Raw genomic sequence first — 27,856 nt, forward strand, 5'->3', positions numbered from 1 at the left:
AGGCAAACCATTCAATATCACAGTAATCCAAGTCTATGCCCCAACCAGTAACACTGAAGAAGCTAAAGTTGAACGGTTCTATGAAGACCTACAAGACCGTTTAGAACTAACACCCCCCAAAAATGTCCTTTTCATTCTAGGGGGCTGGAATGCAAAAGTAGGAAGTCAAGAAACCCCATGGAGTAATAGGCTATTTTGGCCTTGGAGTACAGAATGAAGCAGGGCAAAGGCCAATAGAGTTTTGCCAAGAAAATGCACTGGTCATAGCAAACACCCTCTTCTAACAACACAAGAGAAGACTCTACACATGGACATCACCAGATGGTCAACACCGAAGTCAGATTGATTATATTCTTTGCAGGCAAAGATAGAGAAGCTCTATACAGTCAGCAAAAACAAGACCGGGAGCTGACTGTGGCTTATATCATGAACTCCTCATTGCCAAATTCAGACTTAAATTGAAGAAAGTAGGGAAAATCACTAGACCATTCAGGTATGACCTAAATATAATCCCTTAATTATACAGTGGAAGTGAGAAATAGATTTAAGGGCCTAGATCTGATAGATTGAGTGCCTGATGAACTATGGACGGGGGTTCATGACATTGTACAGGAGACAGGGATCAAGACCATCCCATGGAAAAGAAATGCCAAAAAGCAAAATGGCTGTCTGGGGAGGCCTTACAAATAGCTGTTAAAAGAAGAGAAGTGAAAAAACAAAGGAGAAAAGGAAAGATATAAGCATCTGAACGCAGAGTTCCAAAGAACAGCAAGGAGAGAGAAGAAAGCCTTCCTCAGCAATCAATGCAAAGAAATAGAGGAAAACAACAGAATGAGAAAAACTAGAGATCTCGTTAAGAAAATTAGAGACACCAAGGGAACATGTCATGCAAAGATGGGCTCGATAAAGGACAGAAATGGTATGGACCTAACAGAAGCAGAAGACATTAAGAAGAGGTGGCAAGAACACACAGAAGAACTGTACAAAAAGATCTTCACAACCAAGATAATCACGATGGTGTGGTCACTCCCCTAGATCAGGCATCCTGGAATGTGAAGTCAAGTGGGCCTTAGAAAGCATCACTACGAACAAAGCTAGTGGAGGTGATGGAATTCCAGTGGAGCTATTTCAAATCCTGAAAGATGACGCTGTGAAAGTGCTACACTCAATATACCAGCAAATTTGGAAAACTCAGCAGTGGCCACACGACTGGAAAATGTGAGTCTTCATTCCAATTCCAAAGAAAGGCAATGCCAAGGAATGCTCAAACTACCGAACAATTGCACTCATCTCACATGCTAGTAAAGTAATGCTCAAAATTCTCCAAGCCAGGCTTCAGCAATACGTGAACCATGAACTTCCAGATGTTCAAGCTGGTTTTAGACAGGGCAGAGGAACCAGAGATCAAATTCTCAACATCTGCTGGATCATGGAAAACGCAAAAGAGTTCCTGTAAAACATCTATTTCTGCTTTATTGACTATGCCAAAGCCTTTGACTGTCTGGATCACAATAAACTGTGGAAAATTCTGCAAGAGACGGGAGTACCAGACCACCAGATCTGCCTCTTGAGAATCCTATATGCGGGTCAGGAAGCAACAGTTAGAATTGGACCTGGAACAACAGACTGGTTCCAAATAGGAAAAGGAGTACGTCAAGGCTGTATATTGTCACCCTGCTTATTTGACTTCTATGCAGAGTACATCATGAGAAACACTGGGCTGGAAGAAGCACAAGCTGGAATCAAGATTGATGGGAGAAATATCAATAACCTCAGATATGCAGATGACACCACCCTTATGGCAGAAAGTGAAGAGGAACTAAAAAGCCTCTTGATGAAAGTTAGAGGAGAGTAAAAAAAAAACTGTTTAAAGCTCACCATTCAGAAAACTAAGATCATGGCATCTGGTCCCATCACTTCATGGCAAGTAGACGGGGAAAGAGTGGAAACAGTGTCAGACTTTATTTATTTGGCTCCAAAATCACTGAAGATGATGATGCAGTCATGAAATTAAAAGATGCTTACTCCTTGGAAGGAAAGTTATGACCAACCTAGACAGCATATTAAAAAGCAGAAACATTACTTTGTCAACAAAGGTCCATCTAGTCATGGCTATGGTTTTTCCAGTAGTCAGGTATGGATGTGAGAGTTGGACTGTGAAGAAAGCTGAGCGCCAAAGAATTGATGCTTTTGAACTGTGGTGTTGGAGAAGACTCTTGAGAGTCCCTTGGACTGCAAGGAGATCCAACCAGTCCATTCTAAAGGAGTCCCGGGTGTTCTTTGGAAGGACTGATGCTAAAGCTGAAACTCTAGTACTTTGGCCACTTCATGAGAAGAGCTGACTCATTGGAAAAAACTCTGATGCTGGGAGTGATTGGGGGCAGGAGGAAAAGGGGATGATAGAGGATGAGATGGCTGGATGGCATCACCGACTCGATGGACATGAGTTTGAGTGAACTCTGGGAGTTGGTGATGGACAGGGAGGCCTGGTGTGCTGCAAATCATGGGATCGCAAAGAGTTGGACACGACTGAGTGACTGAACTGAACTAATCTTTAATGTTCACATCCTAGGTTACTGAATCAAATCATAGGCCATATGATGGAATTATAGTCCATCATAATAGTGCTTCTTGACTCTGAGCACTTATTAGAATCAACTGAAGAAATTTTATCAAATTATCAAGACCTGGATATCAGAACAGTTAAATCACATACTATGGAGGTGGACCCAGGACACCCCTGGTATTTTCTAATCCTTGCCTTGTTGATTTTAATGATAAACAGGTCTCCGAGGGAGGACCACAATGGCTCTGCTCAGCACCCATTGCCAACAAGGGAGTCTGGTGCTGTTCCCTCCCTTACATACATTTTGTTGTGAATGTTGATGGTGCAGAGGCAGCGAACCACTGGTGAGAGCAGCGTCCAGACTCCAAAGGTCCGAGCTTGGAGGCCATTCACTGTGGAGCAGAAACAAGCAGGAGTGTTGAGAAGGGTGCGTCAGGGTTCCCTCCAAACTCCTCCAGCTTCACTAAAGGAGTCAGAGAGCTGAGCCTGTGATCCCCTTGGCTGGGCTCTGCCAGAGAGCCAGAGGGAATGAAAGAGAATAGACAAGAGATTTACAATGCTAGCTGCTGCTCTGGGAAAGTCTATCTCGGGCCCTCCTGAAAACCTCCTCTGCACCAGTGACAGGACAGTCCTTCAACCGGTCCCCACGGAGGCCCCGGCCCGGTTACAGCCAAACCAGTGTGCCTGGTGCCGAGATTTGGGCCACTGGAAGAATGAATGCCCTAAGGCAAGGAAGGAAGAGGAAGCTCCTGCAGTTGTGGGGCTTGCCGACTTGGAAAGTAAATAGGGCTGCTGGGGCTCAGAGATATCAGGTCCCCGAGAGCCCATGGTAACCTTAAAAGTGGGGGACCAAAACAGTGACTTCATGGTGGATACTGGAGCAGAACTGTAGTTCGGTAGTAACAAAACCTGTGGCACCACTGTCCAAAAAGACTACCGCTGTAACTGGGGTATCGGGAGAAGAGATGATTAAATCATTTTGCCAGCCCAGAAGATGTCAGATGGGGGCACCAAGTCCTGAGTGCCCAGTACCCCTGTTGGGAAGAGACTTGCTCTCCAAACTAGGAGCACAAGTGACTTTCTCCCCTGAGGAGAGGCCCACCTTCCGGATGGACACTATGACGTATTTGCTCTCTCTCTCAATACGACCCCAATATGAGTGGAGGTTGCATGAGCCTCCGAAGGAAGAACGGGTGAGCTGGAAGAGCATGAGAGCGAGCTAACTCAATTATCCCCTGAGGTCTGGGCGGAAGACAACCACCCCTCCTCCCCCCAGGCTGGCTAAACATCAAGCCCCAGTGATAACAGAAGTCAAACCAGGCACCATCCCAGTTAGAAAGCTCCAGTACCCACTACCGACAGAGGCCTGGGCCGACATACCACCCCATATCAATAGATTGAAACAAGCGGGCATTGTAGTAGAGTGCCAGTCGGCTTGGAATATGCCGATCCTGCCAGTCAAAACGGAAGGAGGGCAGGACTATAGGCCTGTACAGGATCTCAGGCTAGTCGACCAGGCTACTGTGACTTTACACCCCACTGTTCCAAAGCCCTATACCTTACTTAGCCTCCTCCTGCTGAAGACTAAAGTTTATACTCGCCTAGATCTCAAGGACGCCTTCTCCTGCGTATGCCTCACCCCAGCATCACAGCCCATCTTTGCCTTTGAATGGGAAAATCCAGTCAGGGGCACCAAGCAACAGCTCATCAGGACTCCCCCACAAGGGTTTAAGAACTCCCCAGCCATCTTTGGGGAAGCCGTGGCTTCTGACCTGAACTCATTCCATCAGGAAGAGTATGGATGTTGGCTCCTACAATACGGGGATGACCTGCTGCTGGCTGCCGAGACCAGGGGAAAATGCTGGAAAGGAACAAAAGGACTGCTCCAGCTGCTGATGGAAGCAGGTTACCGGGTGTTGAAGAAGAAGGCACAGATCTGCAAGGAGGAGGTAAGGTATCCGGGGTTTGTTTTAAAGAAGGACGCAAGGGTCCAGACCCTAGTTGGGTCCTATAAACTGATGGCACTAGCCTCATAAAACAAGGACAATGGCTGTCAGGTTAGCCAAAGCGGAAGGGGCCATCAAGACTGAAAAGGGATGGTGGGAATTGCCAAGTGGCAAATTATTGGTACCAGAGGAGCTGGCACACAATCTGGTAAGCCAAACACACCAAGTGACCCACCTAGGCATGCTGCCTGCCCACAGGTTAATGCTGCCTCTCGGGTATTCAGACAAAAACCTCCGGGTATTCAGCTGAAAGGCATGCTGCCCTTTGAACACCTGGGAGTGGACTTCACCGAAATGAAACCTCACCGACACTACCGTTACCTGCTGGTCATGGTATGTACGTTCTCAGGATGGGTAGAAGCTTTTCCTACCTGGACTGAAAGAGCATCAGAAGTAGCCCGGTGCCTGCTTAGGGATATAGTTCTCAGATTTGAACTTCCTACCAGCATTGGTTCAGACAATGACCCGGCTTTTGTAGCTGATTTAGTACAACAAGTAAGCAAAACTTTAAACATCAAATGGAAACTGCACACTGCATATAGGCCCAGCGTTCTGAGATGGTGGAATGAACCAACCGGACATTAAAGAGACTCTCCAAGTGGATCATAGAGACTGACTGCTCCTGGGTGGACTTGCTTCTGACGGCTCTGCTCAGACTCAGGATGACCCCACAGTTCCAAGGCTATTCTCCATACGAAATTGTGAATGGGAGGCTCCCTCCCATAATAAAACAGGTGTCAAGAAATTTGCCTCAGTAAGGGGGAATACGATTTCACAGCAGATGGAACTGGGTATGGTAATAAATCAGGTAACTAAGTTTGTACAAGAAAAGGTGCTGTTCCCCCTTGGGGAACAGATTCATGAGTTTATACTTGGTGACCAAGTATGGGTCAAAGATTGGAAACATGATTTGCTAGCCCCTTGGTGAAAGGCCCTTATGTTATTCTAACTACCCCTACTGCAGTTAAAGTTGCAGGTATTGCCCCTTGGATCCATCATATGAGGGTGATGAGAACATACCACGCAGACCCAAAAAACGCTGAGTGGGCTGCACAGAGGGACCCCGCTGACCCTCGAGAGACTAAGACCATCCTTAAGAAGAAGGAAAAAAGATCCTGGATGAGCCCCTTCAGGATGAGGCCGCACAATCAACTCCTGCTGCTTGGCCTCATCAACGCGATTTTGAATTTAACTTCCATTTCAACTCAGGACAATGTTTTCATCTCATGGGCACATTTCTATGCAGACTTCCAAAACACCTCCAGCTGCTGGATATGTGGGGCTATGCCCCTGTCAGTGATGGATGGACTTCCTTGGTAGGTATCACTGCTCTGCCAAGGAGATTTTAAACCACTCTGCTCTTTGCTGGGATGACAGAAAGAGACTTTCCTCTCTTGTCAATCACAACCTCTCCTTGCTCTCTTGGTCTAAGACCTACAGTCAGTAGACTCGGGTCGTGGGATTACATTTGATATAAATGCCCGTGTAACAAAAGCCTAACCTACTTGTTGTAAATCTACCCCGGTAGCCCCAGTAAATCTACCTTATTTACGTGCTAGGTGGACAAGATCCGTGTTTCAATGGTATGAGTATATTGCTGCCTTATTCGTATCCTCTATAGGGACAACAGATATCCTGATTAAAGTAGAGACCTTGACTGATTTCACAAAACAGGCCCTCCTAGATAGAACAAAAGCCATCCAAGCCTTAAATGAAGAGCAAATCCAAATGAGAAAAGCGATAATTCATAATAGAATGGCTTTGGACATACTCACAGCTGCTCAAGGAGGGACCTGTGCTATAATTAAGGTTGAATGTTGCATATACATTCCTGACTTATCTGGTAATGTATCAACTGCTTTAGACGACATGAAAAACCAGGTAAAAGCAATGTCAAATGAAAACATTCGTTTCTGGACTTCGGTCCTATCTTGGGTGAAGGGCGATTGGTGGAAAACTATATTTACCACTGTTATAGTTGCCTTGATAGTTCTGCTTTGTGGACCCTGAATTTTACAATGTATTATAAACTTTGTAACCCGAAGGTTGTAGTCATTCTCCCAAATTGGCAGTTGGAGAGCCAGGGTGCAATATATCCCTATGAATGATGCTCATAATATGAGTTAAGAGCATCAAGAGGGGGGAATGAAGAAGGAATTCATAGGGCCTGAACTCCATCTTAGGCCTGTTCATGCTGATCATGCTTGGCCACCTTTCCAATGGACTCTGAACTCTCTGTTTAGTGCCTATGAAAACAACAACAGAAGGATAAGACCCCCTGCAGACAGGGGAACCTTGAAGATCGTATCTAGGTTACTCACTGCCTAAGAGAAAACATTTACTAATCACCCCTTCCTCCAGACAGGCCATAAATGTTTCTGTATCTATTGGAGTGTAACCTCGGGTTTATTGATTATTGGCTAACTGTTTGACTGTTTGAGCACATGAGCACATAGCACGTGAATGATGGGGTTATTGGGATTGTATTTTCCTTGGTTGATGTAAGTCTCAAGGAATTTGGAGTGGTGGGTTCAGACACGTACACATGGGGTATAAAAGATTTTCACAAATGCTGGTCGGGGTCCTTGGCTAAGAGGCGACTCTGCCTTGGGCCCGCCGGTGTAGTAAACTGCACTCCACTATCTGCATTGTCCTTCTGAGTGAGTTTGTTTCCCGGAACGCCTGGCTACAACAGTTTGAGCATTCTTTGGCATTGCCTTTCTTTGGGATTGGAATCAAAACTGACCTTTTCCAGTCCTGTGGCTACTACTAATCAAAATGATTAGGAAACTGAAAATGGGACTTTAAATTTTCATTTACACCAGAAACCAGGACTTATTAAGAAATTACACTTTTACAGACATGAAAGAACAAAAAAGTTAGATTAGTAACCAAAGTAGACTAGTTTTATGGTTTACTTTATTGAAAACTTAAGAACATTTTGGCTTTTAAACAGTTGTTTCATGAGGAATAGATATTATTCACTCTTGGGATCCAGCCTACATAACTCAAAGCCTCTAAGCCTCATTCATCCCAATGTCTGTGCTGGAAATGCCTTCCCCACTTTCTCTGTTCACCTAATCCCACTCTCTATAGTCCAGCTCATCTCACCACCTCCCTGGAGCCTTCCTCAGCTCCTGCAGCCCACAGAGTTGTATTTCTCTGAACTGTAGCACTCGCTGTATAATCATTTGTTGATGATCTTTTTAATGGATATAAATCCAGCTTTTACAATCAGAATTAAATACTTTGTAAGGACTAAAGAACCTATATACCAAGTGCAGGCTTCCACATCTATATGTATAAATTTATAATTTGGGATCCCCACCAAAATATAGAAAAAGAGCCCTTTTACATTTACTATTGCAAAGAATGTCGTGCAAAACTAGGATTGCAAAGCATGAATACTTTAATACAGCCTGGGGATCTGAGCAGATCTAGCAGATGTCCATGGAGAGACATCTTGGGACCAAGTCAATATCCTAGGTGATTTAAGACCTTTGAACGTCCAAAACTTTAAAAATGTAAGCCTGTTCCTCCAAGTGTGAACAAGATTGATGTTAAGATAAAGTCTCAGCTGCTAAAGAGCCACAAGTCTCATCTCATATTCATCCAAGCTGCAGACTGGCTCCTCAGGCAGAGTCTGGGGACAGGCAAGCCCTGGAGCCTATTAAAAGCCTAGGCTCACCCTGGACCTACTGAACTAGAGGCTGCATTTAAAAACATATCTAGGTGATTTGTTGGTTTGCACATTAAACAGTCATTGGGTGCCTGTGCTTCCTTGCTTTCTTTCTTTTTTAATCTTCACCCCCAAAATGAAGAATTCAAAGCTCTGGGGCTATGGTTCTAAACTTGAGCTGCACATTATTATTATTATTTTTTTTTAATCTGTAAATCCGAGATTGATTTATCTTTCCTATTGTAACAAAGATTAAATCTTTAAAAAACTAATTTACATCTTGTTACACTTTTCCAATATTTGGGCTGAACTGTATTTAAAAGTTTATGCTCACTGCATTCATTTCATTATTCATTCAAAGTTTTTGCTATAGGCTTTGTCTTGAATGTGCAAGACCATTCACCGTGCATAGAAGTCCCTGTATTCCTCTGGTAATTCACCTAGTGTTTTTAAGGCTCTGTCCAAAATTTGTACAGCTCTTGATGCTGCTGTCAGATCTTTGTTTCCATAGGTATCCGTTTTATCATAGCATTCAGATGGAAGGTGCTTCCAAAAGACATTCACTCCCACTCCAAACTCTTCAGAAATTACATTATGGAACCATAAAGCAGGAATGAATAACACATCTCCAGCTTTAAGGGAACATTCATACCTTCTAGCCTTGGAAAACAGTGGATATTTCGCTAAGTCTGGGTTATCTATGTTCAGTACTTCTGATTTAGAACCTGATAAATATAAATATTGGGCATCTCGAGGACTGAACAGAACAACACGCTTTTTTCCTGTCACTTGTATTAAGACGTTATCCATTACATCATAGTGTGTCCAAAGTTGTAACCCTGGTGAGCTGATTCGAAAAACACTGGAAAAGAACTGCTCTTCTTTGAAGAATTTTGGAAACTTAATATCTCCTTCCAATAAAGGAAACTGCTTTCTGATATCTGCAACATCCTTTCTAGGGTCTTCTCCAAGTGATCAGAGGTAGTACTTCTCATCCTCTGAAATAAAGAATTCTGTATGCTTTTCTTCAGCTGCCCTTAGTACCAACTTGTCAAAAGGTAAAGTTCTCTTTCCTCCCTCCGACGTGGCTGAGGTAATCCACTGTCCATTTGCTTGTACATGCTCCCAAATCAATTCCTTCTAGCACTAGAGGTTTTCTCTGCGGATACAGGTGCTCTATGAACTGCTCCTGCGAAACACCCTCGAATCGGGGTACCGGGAAGCGGTGCCCGGCCATGGTTGTTCACGCCAATCCTCTTCCAAGTCCCGGGACCCTCTCTGAGCTGCACATTAAAATCCCATGGGGGAACTCTTCACATTCCCAAAACCTGAACCACATTTCAGGTCAAGATCTCTGAGAGTAGCCCCATAATCTGCATGTTTAAACTCCCCTGGTGATGTCAACTTGCAGCCAGGTTTGAGCATCCCTGTGGAGAGAAGCAGCTCCTGGTTTTCTACAGAAAGCTAGCACAGTCTGCCCCCTAGAGGCCAACAACTGCTCAAGGCAATAGGAATTAAACTTGAAGTCCAAATGTCATGCACTGGTTTACCATCACCTCCACCAGGGCTGTAGATGTGGAAGCATGGAGCCTGAGGAGGGAATCAGCTCAGTTCAGTCGTTCAGTCGTGTCTGACTCATGAATTGCAGCACGCCAGGCCTCCCTGTCCATCACCAACTCCCAGAGTTCACCCAGACTCACGTCCATTGAGTCAGTGATGCCATCCAGCCATCTCATCCTCTGTCGTCCCCTTCTCCTCCTGCCCCCAATCCTTCCAGCATCAGAGTCTTTTCCAATGAGTCAACTCTTCGCATGAGGTGGCCAAGTACTGGAATTTCAGCTTTAGCATCATTCCTTCCAAAGAAATCCCAGGGCTGATCTCCTTCAGAATGGACTGGTTGGATCTCCTTGCAGTCCAAGGGACTTTCAAGAGTCTTCTCCAACACCACAGTTCAAAAGCATCAATTCTTCGGTGCTCAGCCTTCTTCACAGTCCAACTCTCACATCCATACATGACTACAGGAAAAACCATAGCCTTGACTAGACGGACCTTTGTTGGCAAAGTAATGTCTCTGCTTTTGGATATGCTATCTAGGTTGGTCATAACTTTCCTTCCAAGGAGTAAGCGTCTTTTAATTTCATGGCTGCAGTCACCATCTGCAGTGATTTTGGAGCCCAAAAAAGTAAAGTCTGACACTGTGTCCACTGTTTCCCCATCTATTTCCCATGAAGTGATGGGACCGGATGCCATGATCTTCATTTTCTGAATGTTGAGCTTTAACCCAACTTCTTCACTCTCCACTTTCACTTTCATCAAGAGGCTTTTTAGTTCCTCTTCACTTTCTGCCATAAGGGTGGTGTCATCTGCATATCTGAGGTTATTGATATTTCTCCCGGCAATCTTGATTCCAGCTTGTGCTTCTTCCAGCCCAGCGTTTCTCATGATGTACTCTGCATAGAAGTTAAATAAGCAGGGTGACAATATACAGCCTTGACGTACTCCTTTTCCTATTTGGAACCAGTCTGTCTCAAAAACGACAGAATGATCTCTGTTCGTTTCCAAGGCAAACCATTCAATATCACGGTAATCCAAGTCTATGCCCCAACCAGCAATGCTGAAGAAGCTGAAGTTCAATGGTTCTATGAAGACCTACAAGACCTTTTAGAACTAACACCCAAAAAAGATGTCCTTTTCATTATTGGGGACTGGAATGCTAAAGTAGGAAATCAAGAAACACCTGGAGTAACAGGCAAATTTGGCCTTGGAATACGGAATGAAGCAGGGCAAAGACTAATAGAGTTTTGCCAAGAAAATGCACCGGTCATAACAAACACCCTCTTCCAACAACACAAGAGAAGACTCTACACATCGACATCACCAGATGGTCAACACCAAAATCAGATTGATTATATTCTTTGCAGCCAAAGATGGAGACGCTGTATACTGTCAACAAAAACAAGACTGGGAGCTGACTGTGGCTCAGATCATGAACTCCTTATTGCCAAATTCAGACTGAAATTGAAGAAAGTAGGGAAAACCACTAGACCATTCAGGTATGACCTAAATCAAATCCCTTATGATTATACAGTGGAAGTGAGGAGGGAATGGGAAGGCTAAATGGCTAACACATCAGGTTGAGACCCTGTATGAGTCCCTCTTAGGAAGTATTGACACTTGGAATTTGTAAAAATGGTGCCCTTGGACATCTTGTATTTGTCATTTACATGTGTAATACTGCACACTTGCCCACACCCTGTCTGCTTCACCTCCTTCATTTCCCTAATATTTTAGCTCCAAGTTCTTGTGAACATCTCTGTACAGCCTGGAATCCTGAACGAGAGAAGTTTCACTGCACATGTCTATCTGGATACCTGTCCATAGAGTTGAGTTGAACTCCACATCACCACGAAATTTCAGAAAACTGGGACAAAGAGGAGATCCAATGAGTTTTCAGAGAGATAAGAACAGGTTCATAAAACACTTTGAAGAAAACAGGCACAGAATGTCAGCAGGCTGTCTTCAAGCTGGGAAGCTGGAGCTGAGTACAACAGCGCCGTCTGAAGGAGAACCCTTAACTGCCTAGAGTCCTACACTCAAACTACCGAAGAAAAGTGCGAGTCACACGTCTTCACACTTCCAAACTTCACACTTCCAAACTGAAAATGAACTGTCTCCCTCTATGTCCAGAAGCTGCTAAAGGATGTGCTCCACCAAAACAAGGGAAGCAAGCTAGAGAGAGTGAGAGATGAGATTCAGGAAACTGGGTTATGAGGGCAGGGATGGGAATCACTGAGACTGTGGAAAAGCAAATTCCCAGGTGGACAGCTATGAGTCGGGCAGGAAAACAGCCTGTCCGGATGGACGCTGATCAAAGACTCCAGGAAAGATTCTATCAATAAGATGACACTGAGGGCGTTGTATTTGAAAATATAGAGTGGGGTAAACAGAACTTGGAGAGAATTAGGGGCTGGACTTGTGATAAAAAACCACAAATATAACCAAGTAAATGGGGAAGGGCGTCAATTTAAAACTTCAGTGGAATATAAAAAGCTATGGAAAAGGGGAACAAAGCCATGGTGACTTTAAGTGACTTCAGTTGTGAACAATGTGAACACAACCATAATACTGTGAAAACAAAGTTGATATAATCCAATATGGCATAACTATATTGGGAGGATGCGGGAATGGAAAGTGGGCACATGTATGAGGTAGAGATGAGGGTAGGGTGAGCAGAGCTAAATCCTTGTCTACCATATTGGAAAATCAACAGACAATGCCTAATGTGGACAAAATCAGGAAGTATCTATAGAGAAAGTGAAAGTTGCTCAGTCATGTCCCCATGACTTTGTGACCCCATGAACTGTCCATGGAATTCTCCAGGCCAGAATACTGGACTGGGTAGCCTATCCCTTCTCCAGTGGATCTTCCAACCCAGGAATTGAACCAGGATCTGCTGCATTGCAGGCGGATTCTTTACCACCTGAGCCACAAGGGAAGCATGGAAGTATCTATATACCCATGTTGTTTAGAGCTATGGAGATAAATACCAAAAAATCACCTACTAGTAACTGAAAGTAGTTACCTCAGAGGACCAGGAAAGCAGGGTAAGCAATGACATTTTTGATACATGACTATTTGATTTTTTAAACTATGTAAAGCTTTGGTTTAAAAAAAAAAACTGTAAAATTTTAAAATGGAACAAGTTGAATGAAGATTGTGCTGCTTCTCTGAGGCCCACAGGTGATGTCCAGGGATGAGGTCAATTCCATCCTGGACTTTATAATGTTGGAGCTAAACTGAACACCAAACCTCCAACCCTGGTGCCGCGGGAAGCTTCTTCAGTTGAGCTGTGTCCTCCAAAGCCGTGCTGGGTGTCTCCTCAGAAAAGCAGGTATGTGGTCAGAGGCTCTGTTACCTCTGTCTTCACCCTTTCTGACCTTCCACCTGCTTCTAGTGACTCTCAGGCTTGTAGACTCTGTGGAGGTTTAAACTTTTCTATTTGTGGCTCATCTGCTGCCCCAGCATCCAAAGGCCAAGCCCAGTTCTGCTTCTCCCCCGAATCCTTGTGTCAGTGAGTAGCTCTGCCAGCTCACAGTCAGCCAAACCCAAGCCCTGAGAGGCACCATCACTGTGTCCACTGGGTGCAGACCTCCTCACCACCTTCCCCATGGGCACCACTCTCGTTCAGATTCTCATGGCTCCTTACCTTGATCACGCAACGCCGCCTTCATTTTTCTTAGGCCTCTTATTCCCCATCACACCCTCCACAGGGCTCTTCGCTTCTGTCCGGGCCTCTGTCCTGCCCCTACCTTCCAGAAGGTTCTCACTCCCTGGCTTAGCCCACAGGAGGTCGTGATGCTGCTCTGGCTGCCTCTCCCATCACCGCCCACTCCCAGCTTTCCCTCCACCTACTGGACCCACCTGCGGCTCCCAGCCAGCACTGTGAGCACATCATGCCTAGTGTCCTGTCTCACTGCAGGACAAGCATCACCTCCTCCAGGAAGCCTTCCTTAGAGCCCAAGTGTGATTCAGGGGCTCCCCTCACTTCCTGCCTGTCCACCTTTCTGGTAGCTTCTGTCTCACTGTAGCATGAGTGTTTATTTGCTTAAGTCCTCCATTCACCGTGGTTTCTTCAAGGTTATGAATCATTTCTTTCATATTAAACCCCCGACCTCTCAGCTTGCTGACTGGCCCCAGAAGGGACAGGAAAGTGTGATTGAAGAGAGGCAATTCCCAATGTATCCCCCTCCAGAGGTGTCAACATGAAAGCATATCCGGCTGTTAACCAGCCCAACGTTGCTCTGGATTAGGTTATCATGTTCCCATTAGGGCTTGCAATTGTCATTATCTTTTATTTTTTGTCTGGCTATTGGTTGTGAAAATCGATAAACATCTTTCACTATTGTGATTATGAAAGGGTAACAGGTAGGAAGGCTAGGGGTCCCCAAGAGGCAGGAGGAAATTAACTGCAGGTGGCAGATGTTTTTTTTCTTTTCTAATCCTGTGTTGTCATGAGGACACTTGGTTCTGCCTGAACTTAACTTTTCTCAAACCTTAAGCTAACCAATGCGTTTTTCTTATGGAAATCTTTTTAAGCTATGTTAATGAAACTATGTATTTGACTTGGAATCTGCCTTTCTTCAAATCGGTTCTGCCTAAGACTAAGCTTTTTCTCAAAGCTTGAACTGATAATGGCTCAACAAACCAGTACATCTTACTCATGGAAATGTTTTCTTAAGCTATGCTAATGAAACTATGTATTTGCTTGGAAATCTGCCTTCTTTCAAGATTCATGTCAATTGTTTTATGGCTTGGGATGACTCACCTTGTGCCAGTGCTATCAAAAATGCACGTGGTAGGAGAGGGGCCTGGTGCAACTCTCTGTTTTGATGTGCTTCTTTTATCTGATTAGCAACTTGCTAACAGATATATAACATCTTGCTAAACACTAGCAAGGGGGCACTCTTTCTGTCCCCTTCTGATGTTTATGTCAGAAGCTTTCTTTATCCCTTTTATACTTGAAGAAAACTGTTAGGGGAAACACATTCACTGAAACCGCCCACCCTGGCCAGGCTCTCTAGTAACCATTTGCATGAGTTGTTTTAGGACAGGAGGTCCTGATAAGGAATATGGAACTAATAAGCCACCCCCAACCGGAAGAGTTTGGGAAAGGTCAAAAGGGGACACCGAGTGTCCGCCCACTTCCCAGAATCTCTCTCATTGTCATCCATATTGGCTGAGCAGTGCGTGCACCACCAGGAAGGACTCTGAGTCAGAATGATTGGCCAAAGACCACCCGAAACTAATCTCATCCCGTAAAACCCGAGACTTCGGGCCACTCGGCAGAGCAGTGCTCCTGGGTTCCCTTACCCTACTGCTCTCCGCCCGGGTGCTCCTTTCCCAATAAAATCTCTTGCTTTGTCAGCATGTGTCTCCTCAGACTATTCTTTTCTGAGTGTTAGACAAGAGACCTCTCTCGGGCCCTGGAGGGGGCACCCGCTTCCTACAACAAAACTTTTTGCTACACAAAATGTCCCTGGATCAAAATCCTCTCTGCTGGAGGTCATGAATCCCAGCATAGCACATGGCTTGCAGCTGCAATCTTTCAATTATAAAACTATTACTCACTTAATGTCATTTTATCATGATCGGTTTTCAGAAAAATAACAGAATTCTATGTTATCGTTTAATAGAAAAACCTGTAATCACTTTTTAAATCCAGATGCATATCAGAATTATCTTGGAGCTTTTTGAAAAATACAAATGCCCAGGTATTGCTTTTTTTTCACCAGAGCTCCAGATATGTTTCTAATGAGCAGCCCTGTTTAAAAATAACTGGACTCTATGATGATCTTTTCGGAGAAGGCAATGGCACCCCACTCCAGTACTCTTGCCTGGAAAATCCCATGGATGGAGGAGCCTGGTGGGATGCAGTCCACGGAGTCTCGAAGAGTCAGACACTACTGAGCAACTTTACTTTCACTTTTCACTTTCATGCATTGGAGAAGGAAATGGCAACCCACTCCAGTATTCTTGCCTGGAGAATCCCAGGGATGGGGGAGCCTGATGGGCTGCCATCTATGGGGTCGCACAGAGTCGGACATGACTGAAGTGACTTGGCAGCAGCAGCAGGATGATGATCTTTTACTTTTATTTAGTTTGTTTCACTTTTTCTATTTCATATTCAGTGCTCCCATTTCATTTGGTTTATGTTTTCTGGTTTCTCCATCACTTCTTTTTCTCTTTTTGATGTTCTTTATCAAGTGTAGTAGAAAAGCTCTTCTATACATATATAATTAATATGTATAATATATACATTTTAGAAACCTTATGAATTTTTGCCTAACTGAAAAAAATTATGACATTTTGATTCTACTTGTTTCTTAGCATGAATAGAATGATAGATTTCTAATTAAAAAATTAGACATGCAACAGCAACAAAGGTTTACTGTATAGCATACAGAATGATAGTCGATATCTTGTAATAACATACGATGGAAAATAATTTCAAAAATAACGTATCTATTTGTATAACTGAATCACCAAAAAAAGAATTCTACTTTCTGAAATTCAATAATATTTATCTTTTGTCAGTTTTTCTAAATGCCCTGTGGACATCTAATAACTTATGAGATATAAAATTTTAAGTATATTTGTGTAGTATATAAGGTTAATATAAATTAATATAAACAGATCTACTATATTTAAATTATTAATGACATCCTTCAAGATGCTCCTATTCTTATTTTTTATGCTGCTGCTAAGTGGCTTCAGTCGTGTCCAACTCTGTGCGACCCCACAGACGGCAGCCCACCAGGCTCCCCCATGCCTGGGATTCTCCAGGCAAGAACACTGGAGTGGGTTGCCATTTCCTTCTCCAATGCATGAAAATGAAAAGTGAAGAAGAGTCATGTCCGACTCTTCGAGATCCCATGGACTGCAGCCTACCAGGCTCCTCTGTCCATGGGATTTTCCAGGCAAGAGTACTGGAGTGGGGTGCCATTGCACTTGATAAAATATTCTCAGAGAAATGTTTATATGTCTCACTATGATTATGTATTTTTTCTTTTCTCTTATATTTCTTCTGATTTTTGCTTTTTGTTTGTTTATGATGTCTATCTTCTTAGTGAATTGTACCTTTTATCATTAAAAATTTATCTTTGTTTCATTAAAAAAAAACAAAACCCAACTTCCCTCAGTCTGAATTCAGCTCCTTTTAAACAGAGGAAGTAGGGGGCCATTCTGACTCTAACCAATGGCTGAGTGGGACCTCTAACTGCCACTCACTAAAAGCCATGTGCTTGCCCCGACCCTATTGCAATTCCTATCTATCAATGTCCATTCCACAATCTTGTGGGAATAAGGGGTGATGATTGTTCTGGCTACTTCCTGCTGAACAGAGGCAATGAGGGGGTGATCATGAAATGGAATTGATCAGCTTTGGGTCAGGAATACTCCTTAATAATTTTAGTAAGTAAAACAATTCTCTGCGACTATTTGAACCTGATGAAATTCCTTCTGCAAGGAAATTTTATTCTCCATACTTATCCTTTCTGAAGAGCAACCTTAAGTCTTCTAAGGGTTCACGAACACACTGCTCTCTAGGACTCAGGAGTTGGGTCATTTTCTGATGACGGTGAGGCTGCTTTGACCTGACTGTGATGTATCCGTGGCTTTACTCCAGTTACTCCAGCTAACCTGACAGATGAGTGTGTGATGAGTAATACCACAGGTGGTTCTGTCCACTTTGCAGTCAGCTGGTGCTCAGGCCCTTGTCCTCCACACGTTTTAAGAGGATGCAACGTCCAGGCTGGAAAGGATGTAAGGAAGATTTGCTAGAAGCAAATTCATGAACAGAGGTTTGTATTGTGCCTAGAGTTTGAATAATTGGTAACTGCTATATCTTCCGGAGTATTTATACAGTGTCCCTCATGGGCAGACACATGGAATGGCCTACCATACAATAAAAAGAGGCTAATTTTAAGCCTGATTCTGGAAGCCACTCTGATCCATAGTGGGGCAACTGTCAAGCCCTAACCCCAAGTTAAATTAGACTCAACATATATTTGCAATGCTATTTAATGTAGAATTCATTTTCTCTGTTATTCCTATTGAATGTGCACTCCAGAATGAATATAGCTTTCCGTTAATTTGCAGTGGTTTGGACATCTATTGGGTTATGCTAGAGAAAACAGCAGGCCCATTATCACTTTGAAGGGTGCTAGACTATCCAGTGGAGAAGGCGATGGCACCCACTCTAGCACTCTTACCTGGAAAATCCCATGGATGGGGGAGCCTGGTGGGCTGCAGTCCATGGGGTCTCGAAGAGTCGGACATGACTGAGCGACTTCACTTTCACTTTTCACTTTCATGCATTGGAGAAGGAAATGGCAACCCACTCCAGTGTTCTTGCCTGGAGAATTCCAGGGACAGCAGAGCCTGGTGGGCTGCCGTCTATGGGGTCGCACAGAGTCAGACACGACTGAAGCGATTCAGCAGCAGCAGCAGCAGACTATCCAAATTGGGGGAAATTTTCCTTAAACGTGGCTTTCACCACTTTGGAGGCTTTTTCAGTCCTGGTGCCTCCACCCGTCCTGAAAAAGACCACCAGTACTAGCAGGAATCTGAAATTTCCTGTGGCTCAAGGCACTGAAGTCAAGTCTATTTGTCAGTCCTCGGCACAGGCTCCTGTGTTGGGTCCTGTCTGGGGAGATCTGATAGCAGTCTTTGGGTTATTTTTAGTACAAATCAAGCAATTTTGAGAGATCACTGGATGGTCCTTTGTAGGGTGATGATGAAGCTCAGTCACTCAGTTTTGTCCACTTCTTTGTGATGCTATGGACGTTAACCCACCAGGTTCGTCTGTCCGTGGAATTTTTTTCTTTATATATGTATTTTATTGACGTATCATTGACTTGCAGTGTTTCAGGCACACAGCAAGGTGATTCAATTACATATACACATACACAGATAGTACAAATATTATTTTCAGATTATCTCCCATTATAGGTTATCACAAGATATTGACTGTAGTTCCCACCGCTATACAGTTAACCTTTGCTGCTTTTTGTGTATCTATTTTTAAAATTCAGCCTCCTCCTGGAAATCTTGCAGAGATAAGGTGTGCAGGAAAAGTGCCTGAATTATCTCCCTGCCTCCTGGTTCTCTCTCCTGCTTCCCTACTGGGCCTCCCACCCTTTCCTGCAGCTGCCTCGGCCACGGCAAAGTCCAGAGTCCACGGAAACTGCTCTCGTTCATAGTGTGCAATCCCTTCCTCCCTTCTGCGAAGGTCACTGAGAAGCAGGGGGAGGCAGGGGTGGAGACGGTCTCAGGGGCATGGTACCCACTCTTCCAGGTCTTCCTTCAACAGTGCATCCAGAGCCCTGACTACATGCCTGGCACTGGTCCAAGCACAGAGGAAGGAACAGTGAACACAGTGACAAGGTCCCCAAAGTGAAGTTTACAGTCCTGTGGGGAAGACAGTCGGTGGATAAACAACAATCACAACATCGTGTAAGGCAGCAAGACAGAGTGAGGTGGCAGGCAGGGGAGGCCTCTCTGGAGAGGGGATGTTTGAGCTGAAGTGAGGAAACAAGTCATACGGACATCTGCAGCCAGTGCACCCCAGACACAGGGACTGGCAGGTGCTATGGCCCTGCGCTGGGAACATGCTTGGCACATTCAAGGCACGGCAGGGAGGTCGTGTGGCTGGAGCAGAGAGACTGAACAGAACCGTGGAGGACAGATGGTCAGATAGGAAGGTGGGGGCCACAGTGCATGGGGTCTTGTGGGCTCTGGTGAGGTCTGGGCTGTGGTTGAGGTAAGAAGCTAGGAGAGGGTCTGAAGTCGACTGATGTGGTTGACATGCACTGTGAAAGGATCACTTGGAACTGAAAGTTGCTGGAGCCACTGATCCGGCCTTGAGTTGCAGTCTCCACGTGGACAGACAGTAACGTCTGCAGCCTCGTCTTTAAAAACTAACCCACTGGCATGGTAACATCGATGTCTACAGAGGACCACCTTCCACAGTGTGGAGGACCGCCTCCTCTACCCCGAGCCCCCACCCCTCCAGCCTGTTCCCACCACCAAAGCCATCTCTGTCCCAACCAGTGACAAGGCAGACCACATGGAGGATATTTTATTGCTTTAATACATCTGGTTTTACAAATAGAAAATACTAATTATGATTTCAAATAAAACGATGGTTTCAGTAAACATTTTGTTTATAAAATTAAGAGACTCAAGAGTAAACACTTTCTCCTTATGAAAAAGTAAGGCACCTTCATTTTCCACCTCCTTTCCACCCTTAACTCAGTCCTTGCACCAGAAGTGTGTACTTCTTCTTTTATGTACAGAGTGCTGTATACACACACACACACACACACACACACACACACACACAACAGCTGCCCTCGGGCAGTGGCCCAAGCACCCAGCACCGCTCCCACGCAGGCAGCTCCAGTATGCTGAGCCTGGGGCAGTGGCCACAACAAAACAGCACAGAGGTTGTGATCACAGAGCGCAAGGCACGTGAGAAACAACCAAAATGTCTTATTTTGAGGAGATTCTCCCCAAGCCCGTGATTAGAGCCAGACAGCAGGTGAGGCAGGAGAGGGCAGCTTGGGCTGGTTGAAAGGACATGTGTGTGTGTGTGCGCTCACTCATGTCTGACTCTGTGACTCCATAGCCTACAGCCTGCCAGGCTCCTCTGTCCATGGGATTCCCCAGGCAAGAATACTGGAGTGAGATGCCATTTCCTGCTCCAGGAGATCTTCCCGACCCAGAGATAGGACCTGTGTCTCTTGAGTCTCCTGCATTGGCAGGCAGATTCTTTACCACTGGCGATACCTGAGAAGCCCCTGATCGAAAGGGAGTCCCTTTAAATTCAGAATATCTGAGAAAGAATTATTACTATTATAGAAGGGGGTGGCGAGAGGGGCTGGGGCTGCAAACACTGTCCCCACCAGAGGTGGACCCGCTTACCTAACCCAGCAGACCCGAGTCCCATTCACGGGCCGCCTGTCCTTCTGCCCCTTCCCCTCATCTCTCAGGAGACCTTTGGAGTTCTCAGGCGGGGAGGACCCAGCTGAGTTTGCAGTGAGGGTCACAGGCAGGAGAACACGAGCCCCTGAGTGGCGTCTGGAGGAAGGCACGGAGGTGGCAGTGACGCACACAAGGCCCTGGGCTGGGACGTCTTCTGCAGAAAAGAGCCTTTCTGTTCCTGAATCAGGCTACCAGACCCCCCAGATTCTTAGCACCATCACATCCTGAGGAGGTCAACTGTCTGAAATCGGCTTAGTCTTCTAGGTCACAGCAATGTTTTTATCAAGTTTATTGATGTTTGGTTGGATCAGCTCTGAGGAGAGAGGTTTGCAGACATTCGCAACATGAGCCAGAAGAACCTGGTCCCGGGTCCTGAAGGGTTTGTCCTGAGGGTGTTTGCTCTCCCACAGAATGTCAGTGGTCAGTCTGGGGGCCCAAGAATGACCCTCATCCAGAGCAGCTGCTGCTCCTTAGAACTGGGCTCCTAAGGGTCTTCAGACACTAGAAAACGTTAATCTCCTGAATAAGCTTTCTTTCAGGATAATGTGCAGGCTTTGTCCCAAGGGATGGACTGGAGCAGGAAGGTGAGGCAGCAGCCAGGACTGACTCCAGGATTCTCTCTGCCTCCCCAGCTCCCAGAACCTGCAAGGGGAGGGTGGGGCCCCAACCTGTGTGGTGGAAAGGGCATCTCCCCCACGGAGACAGGGCAAGCTCTGGAGTGGGTTCCAGGAGGCAGAGGCACTATCCTACAAGACACAGATGTTCCTCCCAGTTCCCCCAGAAGCTGCTCGGTGGAGGCCGTGGGGCTGGCAGGTAGAGCTGTGCTGGCTGGAGAGGTGGGGACGGTCCGAGTCCCCCAAGTCGCTCCTCTGCCCTCTCTCAGAAATGCTCCTCCTGCACAGTGGTGGGGACTTTGCTGCTCTTGCTGTCCTCCTCCTCCTCCCCCTCCTGGGGTTTCTACAAGACAGACAAATGGACAGCCATTGAGGGAAGAGGCAGGGACTCCTCCCTGCTGGAGCATCTTCCTGCCCATAAGTCTGGAATCCAGGGGGAAGACCAGAGTCCCAGGCACTCATCATCCCCGACTGAACAAGGACGAGGACAGGGGCTCCGTTCACGCACAGTGCTCCCCAGACACACACACCATCACGACAGGAGCAAAGGAGGAGCGAAAAGGTCAGCCTTCCGGGACACCACAGCCTCCAGGGACCACCTCACTGTGAGTGCCACTGAGCTCCGGTCACCCTCCTCCCCTTCTGACAGCCTCGCCCCACCTGGATGGACCCCCACGTGGCTGTGGATGGGCCAGGTCTGTCCCCTCCTCAGGAGTGCTGACTACCCCCAGTCAGGGGCAGCCCCCAGGCGAGGAGCACGGTTACCATGTGTGTGGAACAGACGCACAGTGAACTGTTACCAAGACAGGATGCAGTATGGCTCAAAGTATGTATATATTAATATAGCGTCCACAGAGAAGAAGAGACTTTGGCTGTTTGTCATCAGATTTCTTGGGGACGATGGCACAGAATTAGGAGGTATTCAGGGTCACGCTTATTAGCTGGGTGGGATTTAAATATGCCCTGAAGATTATGCTCTGAGGCCCCTAAGTACTAACTGCCAACTTGGGCGTTTGTCTGCTATTTTAGGAACACTTTGCTTCTTCCCTCAGGGGCTCATCTTGCTCCCAACAAGGCCTCGAGCACAGGCCGAGCCCCACACAGCTCTGACCATCGAGGCTGGCGGAGCACATGCAGGCCACATCAGCTGGACAAACGGCACTTCACCCGCCACGACGCCCAGGGCAGCCCGTGGCGGAGGCAAAGCAGAGATCCAGCGTCCGGTTCTCCATCTTGCTAACTTGTCGGCACCAGCTTGGCCTCATCTCTGAGAAGCCCTCACTCAAGAGCCAGGAGCCGCCTTCAACCACTCATGCCACCTCCTGTCTCTGACACACTCATGCACACACACCCGCCTCCTTCAGCACCATCACCTTGAAGTCACAGATAAACAGGGCTTAGTGTCTCTGGGGCCAAGAACTACCAACTGGAAGACAAATGGAAACCCAAACACAGAGTGTCATCATCAGCGTCACTCCTGACCCACTGGAAGTTCTGGCTCTTTCTGCCAGTGACCCACCTCACTGATCAGAAAGCGCAGCTCTGGCCCGATGCGCTCCCTGCCCTGTCGTCCCCGGGCGCTGAGACTGAAGTCCTAGGACGGTCTGCAGGTCCCTGCCACACCTGCCACCTCGGTGGGAAAATGACGGCTCCTTCACGACGCCCTCTGACAGCCCTGACTTCCCTGGGACCAGCCCCACGTGCCTCTGACCCCCGTCCCACCAGGCCCCCCAGGTGTATCCAGGACAGCACCGTGAGCCTGCACCCACTGGCCTCCTGGCCCGACTCGCGCTGCTTCCCACGGTCCACACGCACGGGACTGAGCCCTCACCGCCTGCTGGATAATAAACCTGGCCCACGGGGACAAGGATCTGCCTGTGAGACAGGGAAATGTGGGACGACCTAAGTAGGAAACAGGAGGAAACGGACACGTGTACATGGAGACGTGGGGTTGGGGGCAGCGGTGTAGAAAGGTTGTCAGACTCTCCTAAGGAAACAAGCAGAGTAGAAAATCCAGCGTGCACAAGCACATTTCTGCATCCACGGAAGACGCTGGGAAATGACTAAAGTGTCACTAGGGTATCTCTGGGCACTAGGCCTACGGGCAGCCTTTACTTTCCTCTGTTTGCTTTTGCCCAGGGAAACACTGATTACAGAGTAAATACAGCAGAGTCTCATATCGCTTGACACAATGCATCACATTTCAAATTGAAAGCTTTTCATGAGTAATCCATCCTGTTATCATAGGCACCTTTTCATAGGCTCACACTATAGTCACCCAAGTGTCCCAGATCACGTGTCCTCGTCTATGGCACAGGGACAAGCCCATCTCCGCGGGGCTGCTGCTGCGCTTCTCACAGGCTCCTGAGAAGACCGCTCCTGTCTCAGGCGTTCCCTGTGCCCCACTGAACGTCCTGTCCCAGGCGCCTCCCCCTTCACCTGCTCCTTGCTGCCACCTGCCAACTCCAGGGCGTGAGATCAGAGGACAAACGTCTCTCAGCGCACAGCCTTAAAGCACTAAACGTACCTCTCTCAGATACCATTTTTGCCTTCGATAATTGGCAAAGATTTTCAAAATGAGAAATACTCAGGGTTGGCCCCATACACTGCTAGAGCAATGTACATTAGTAGTATTGATAGTACCTTCTTCCTACAGGACAGTCTGGTAACACATGTCAAAGTCTTAACTACAGGCACAACCACTGATCCATTTCTCAAGAAAATACAGTGCTTAAGAACATGCCCAAAGAGTCCGCTCCAGAACAGTAAACACAATATAATTTCTAACAACAACCAGAGACACTCTTAGTGTTCCTGGACAGGAAAGTTGTCAATCAAATCATGTCTATCCATGTGCAGTTATTAGAACACTGTGATGTCAAGTACGTTGTAAAAGACTAATGACCTGACGAAGCGCTTGCAGAAAGTACGAAAGCACGTGGGACAGGAAAGCTTGCAGAACCACAAAAGCGCGAGATTCTACTTTGGTTTAAAAAATACATACATATATCTACACATATATATGTGTACACAGACGTGTGAGTAAATGCAAAAATACAGGACCTCATCTCTAGGTGATGCTATTACACGATGCCTTTCAAATTTTGTACACTTTAAAACAGACAAAAGATTAAAAAATTTGTACACTTTGCCATATTTTAAATTTTTTCCACAAAGTATGTGTATTACCTCCGTAACAGGTTTTGGGTGATTTGTTTTTTTTTAAGCAATATCCCACTGACTCCTGAGAGCTGAAATTCCCTTCATCCTGATTCAGATTTGATATCTAACACATTGGTTAAAGGATTCCCTGGTAGCTCCACCTGCAAAGCAGGAGACCCCAGTTCGATTCCTGGGTCAGGAAGATCCCCTGGAGAAGGGATAGGCTACACACTCCAGTATTCTTGGGCTTCCCTGGTGGCTCAGATGGTAAAGAATCCTCCCACAATGCGGGAGACCTGGGTTCGATCCCTTCGTTGGGAAGATCCCCTGGAGGAGGGCATGGTAACCCACTCCAGTATCCTTGCCTGGAGAATCCCCATGGACAGAGGAGCCTGGCAGGCTACAGTCCATAGGGTTATAAAGAGTCAGACACTTTGAAGTGACTTAGTCACAAAGTGCTTGGTCACAAAGTCGGACACTGTGACTAAGCACAGCACAGCACGAGGGTTAAGAGAGTTCCCATCTTTCCCAATTAGAAAAGATGGGAAATACTCTTCTGTTCTCGATCTACTTCCTGGTCCTCTCCCCTTCCACCATGATCCACTCCTGCTTCCTGACTTGTACTTTTAGAGCCCTGCTGGCAACCCATTGGCTCTGGTCCCTCCCTGGCACCTCCTGAGGCCCTGCCACATGCCAGGAGAGCCACTGCCTCGGGGCCACCACCGCTATGACAGGATGAAGGAGCCAGCCCCCCACATTTCCTCTCTGTTCATGAACCCCAGGCTGAAAGGAGAGGAGCCAGGGCGTCAGGACTTGTCTCAGGACCCCGGGGTGGGTGTTGCTCAGCAGACTGTGACACAGGGACCAGCTCTGGAGACCAGAGCAGGGAGGCCAGGAGCAGAGAAGGAAGTGGCAGAAAAACCCGGAGAGGGCAGCAGAAAAGCGGGGCTGAGCCCCACGGAGGAAACCCTTTATCTCCATGTGTGTGACGCTGCGTGGCTCTCACAGCCACCAGTCCCCCTGGTGCTACCCCCACCCCCTGATTCACCCCAATGCCACAGCCTCAGCAAAGTCTGAGCCCACATCTCAGCCCAGCAGCTCCCACATACTCACAGTCTCAGGAATTTCTTTGTTTGCATCCTGCCTCCGGAGATCTGCCTTGATGAATGCTGAGGTTCAAGGACACAGAAGAAGGGCAACAGAAACATATCAAGCAGAGCAATGGTCAAGTTTAACCACAAGAGGGAGCCCGTACTCCCCTAAGGATCACGGGTATCCCATCTCCTTCAGACCCTCCAGGGATCTGGAGGTTCCACCAGCCAGCTTGACAGAGCCTGGGAACCACTGCTGTGCCAGACAGGAAGAAGCCAGTGACAACACTGGCCTCCATGCATAGACCCCTGATATTTGCAGGGAGTTTGCACACAGTGCTCCAAGCCTCACAGCCATCTCCATTCTACAGATTAGGAAAGTGGGGCTCCCAGAGGATGGTCCACTTGCCCAAGGTCAAGGGCTATGGAGGTCAGTGTCACAGTGCAGGGTTCCGACAAGGGTCTTTTGGAAAGTCATTCCAAAAAACTGAAGCTCATTAGTTTCATTCCAAAAAAACTGAAGCTCATTCCAAAAAATTGAAGCTCATTCCAAAAAACTGAAGCTTCCAAAACTGAAGCTCATTCCAACAAAATATGCTACTGCCTGCCAAAGATACTTCCTCATGAACCCTCTCGTCTGCCCTGCTGCACGTGAGCCCCTTAGCTGTATGATCAGTGAAGACATTGGGTGCCACACTGCCAACAGCATAAACTCAGGCACAGTCAGAGCATCACTTTGTCCTGAGGCCCTGACTCACCAGTGAGCACCGCTCCAAGGGTCAGGAAGACACACAGGAAGATGTTCCCAGGCATGGTTCCATAGTTGTCGATAATCTGGCCCTGGGAGATGGTGAAGATGATCCCGAATACCTGCAAAGACACGGAGAAGACGGGAGACAGGGGCCCAGCCACGCAGCCCATGGGGAGCTGAGCTGCCTTATGCATCGCCTGCACCCGCTGAGCCCGGCAGGGAACACAGGCCCACGGCTCCGGTGCTACCACCCAACGAGAGGCCTACCTGGGCAGACACGTTGAGGAGGCCAGACGACATGCCTTCTGATTCCGGGTATGTCAGCTCCACGGCAAACTCAAACCCCAGTGGGAGGTAGCCAGTCATAAAGAATCTGAAGGCCAGATCACAGAAACGAGGTGATGGAGAAATTCCGGAGCAAGGAAAAAAGGGTGCCCAGCTCCTGCCCTACAACTCCCTTTTCTGTTTCTTCCCATCAAGACATGCCAGGCCCTTGAAAATCAGGCCACCCTCTAGGTGGTCATTATACACACGCACGCTCACACACCGTCACGTGTATCGTCCATAGGAAAATAAGCAAGAGGTGAAGCTGAGCAGAGATCCCTGTGGAAGAGGCGCCATTTCCTATACTTTGTCATACAAGAGGTCTAGAAAATTCCAGCTCTGGTCCCTTACAACTGCACCACACTTCCTGGTGCTTTCACGTCTGTTAATCCTCTCCTTCTTTCCAACAACTCCACAAGGGAGGCCACTCATCTGCAATTACGGATGAAGATACTGAGCCTCAGAGTGAGTAGGGAGGTGCCTATGATCTAACAAACAGTCGGCAACAGTGAGCTCAGGACCCACCTTTCTGATCCCCAGGCCTGTGTACTTTCTGTGACCCCATGTTGTCCCAGGCAGAGCTCATAAAGACGCTAAACATTTCCTAGCCTCCCAGAGATTTATGAAGGACATAGTCCGTTCCAACAGCATGGACGGCCTGGATGCCCGAGGCAGCCTTTTGAAGTCTTATGAGTGAACATGACCTCTGGCCATTTACACGTGTGCAGAAGTCATGAGAGGCGGCAGATCTCTATCGCATCGTAGGATGTCAGTAGGTCTCAGAACCATGGATGGTGCTTTCCAGTTAAGCAGGTTCGAAGTACAACTTACCCCATTGCGCCAGCCGTGATGAATACTACCCACAGGTGTCCCAGGTTCAAGGTGTTTGTGTAAACCACCATGCCCACCAGAGTCATGACATAGACCACCAAAGTGGTCTCCCTACAAGTAGAGGCAATGAAGTTGAGTCATAAACTGCAGACTTTAACAGGATATTTTCCCTTCTTCCTTCCTCTTTTCCTCCACCCCACTTCTTATCTTCTGGGCAACTGCTGAGCGCTGAGCAAGCCCACGTCTGTGTGCTATTTACTCTCATAGAATTTTCTGTCCGTGAGGTTGA

General features: G+C 46.8%; 1 protein-coding gene and 1 pseudogene across 1 annotated transcript in view; both read right to left on the reverse strand.

The window, feature by feature from the left end:
* Positions 1-8,465: 8,465 nt before the first annotated feature.
* Positions 8,466-9,515, reverse strand: LOC133255446 (tRNA wybutosine-synthesizing protein 5-like; annotated as a pseudogene).
* Positions 9,516-19,883: 10,368 nt separating this feature from the next.
* The window catches only part of LOC133254993 (heme transporter FLVCR2-like), a 49,835-nt gene continuing 41,862 nt past the window's right edge, over positions 19,884-27,856 (reverse strand). Inside the window, exons 6-10 of the mRNA XM_061429503.1 lie at positions 27,568-27,678; positions 26,680-26,785; positions 26,420-26,531; positions 25,684-25,739; positions 19,884-21,751 (exon numbers count right to left, since the gene is read on the reverse strand). Coding sequence (XP_061285487.1) covers positions 21,674-21,751; positions 25,684-25,739; positions 26,420-26,531; positions 26,680-26,785; positions 27,568-27,678 — 463 coding nt within the window. The 3' untranslated portion in view covers positions 19,884-21,673. The remainder of the gene's footprint in view (positions 21,752-25,683; positions 25,740-26,419; positions 26,532-26,679; positions 26,786-27,567; positions 27,679-27,856) is intronic.

Source organism: Bos javanicus, chromosome 10, assembly GCF_032452875.1.
Source record: "Bos javanicus breed banteng chromosome 10, ARS-OSU_banteng_1.0, whole genome shotgun sequence".
NCBI classification, from domain to species: domain Eukaryota; kingdom Metazoa; phylum Chordata; class Mammalia; order Artiodactyla; family Bovidae; genus Bos; species Bos javanicus.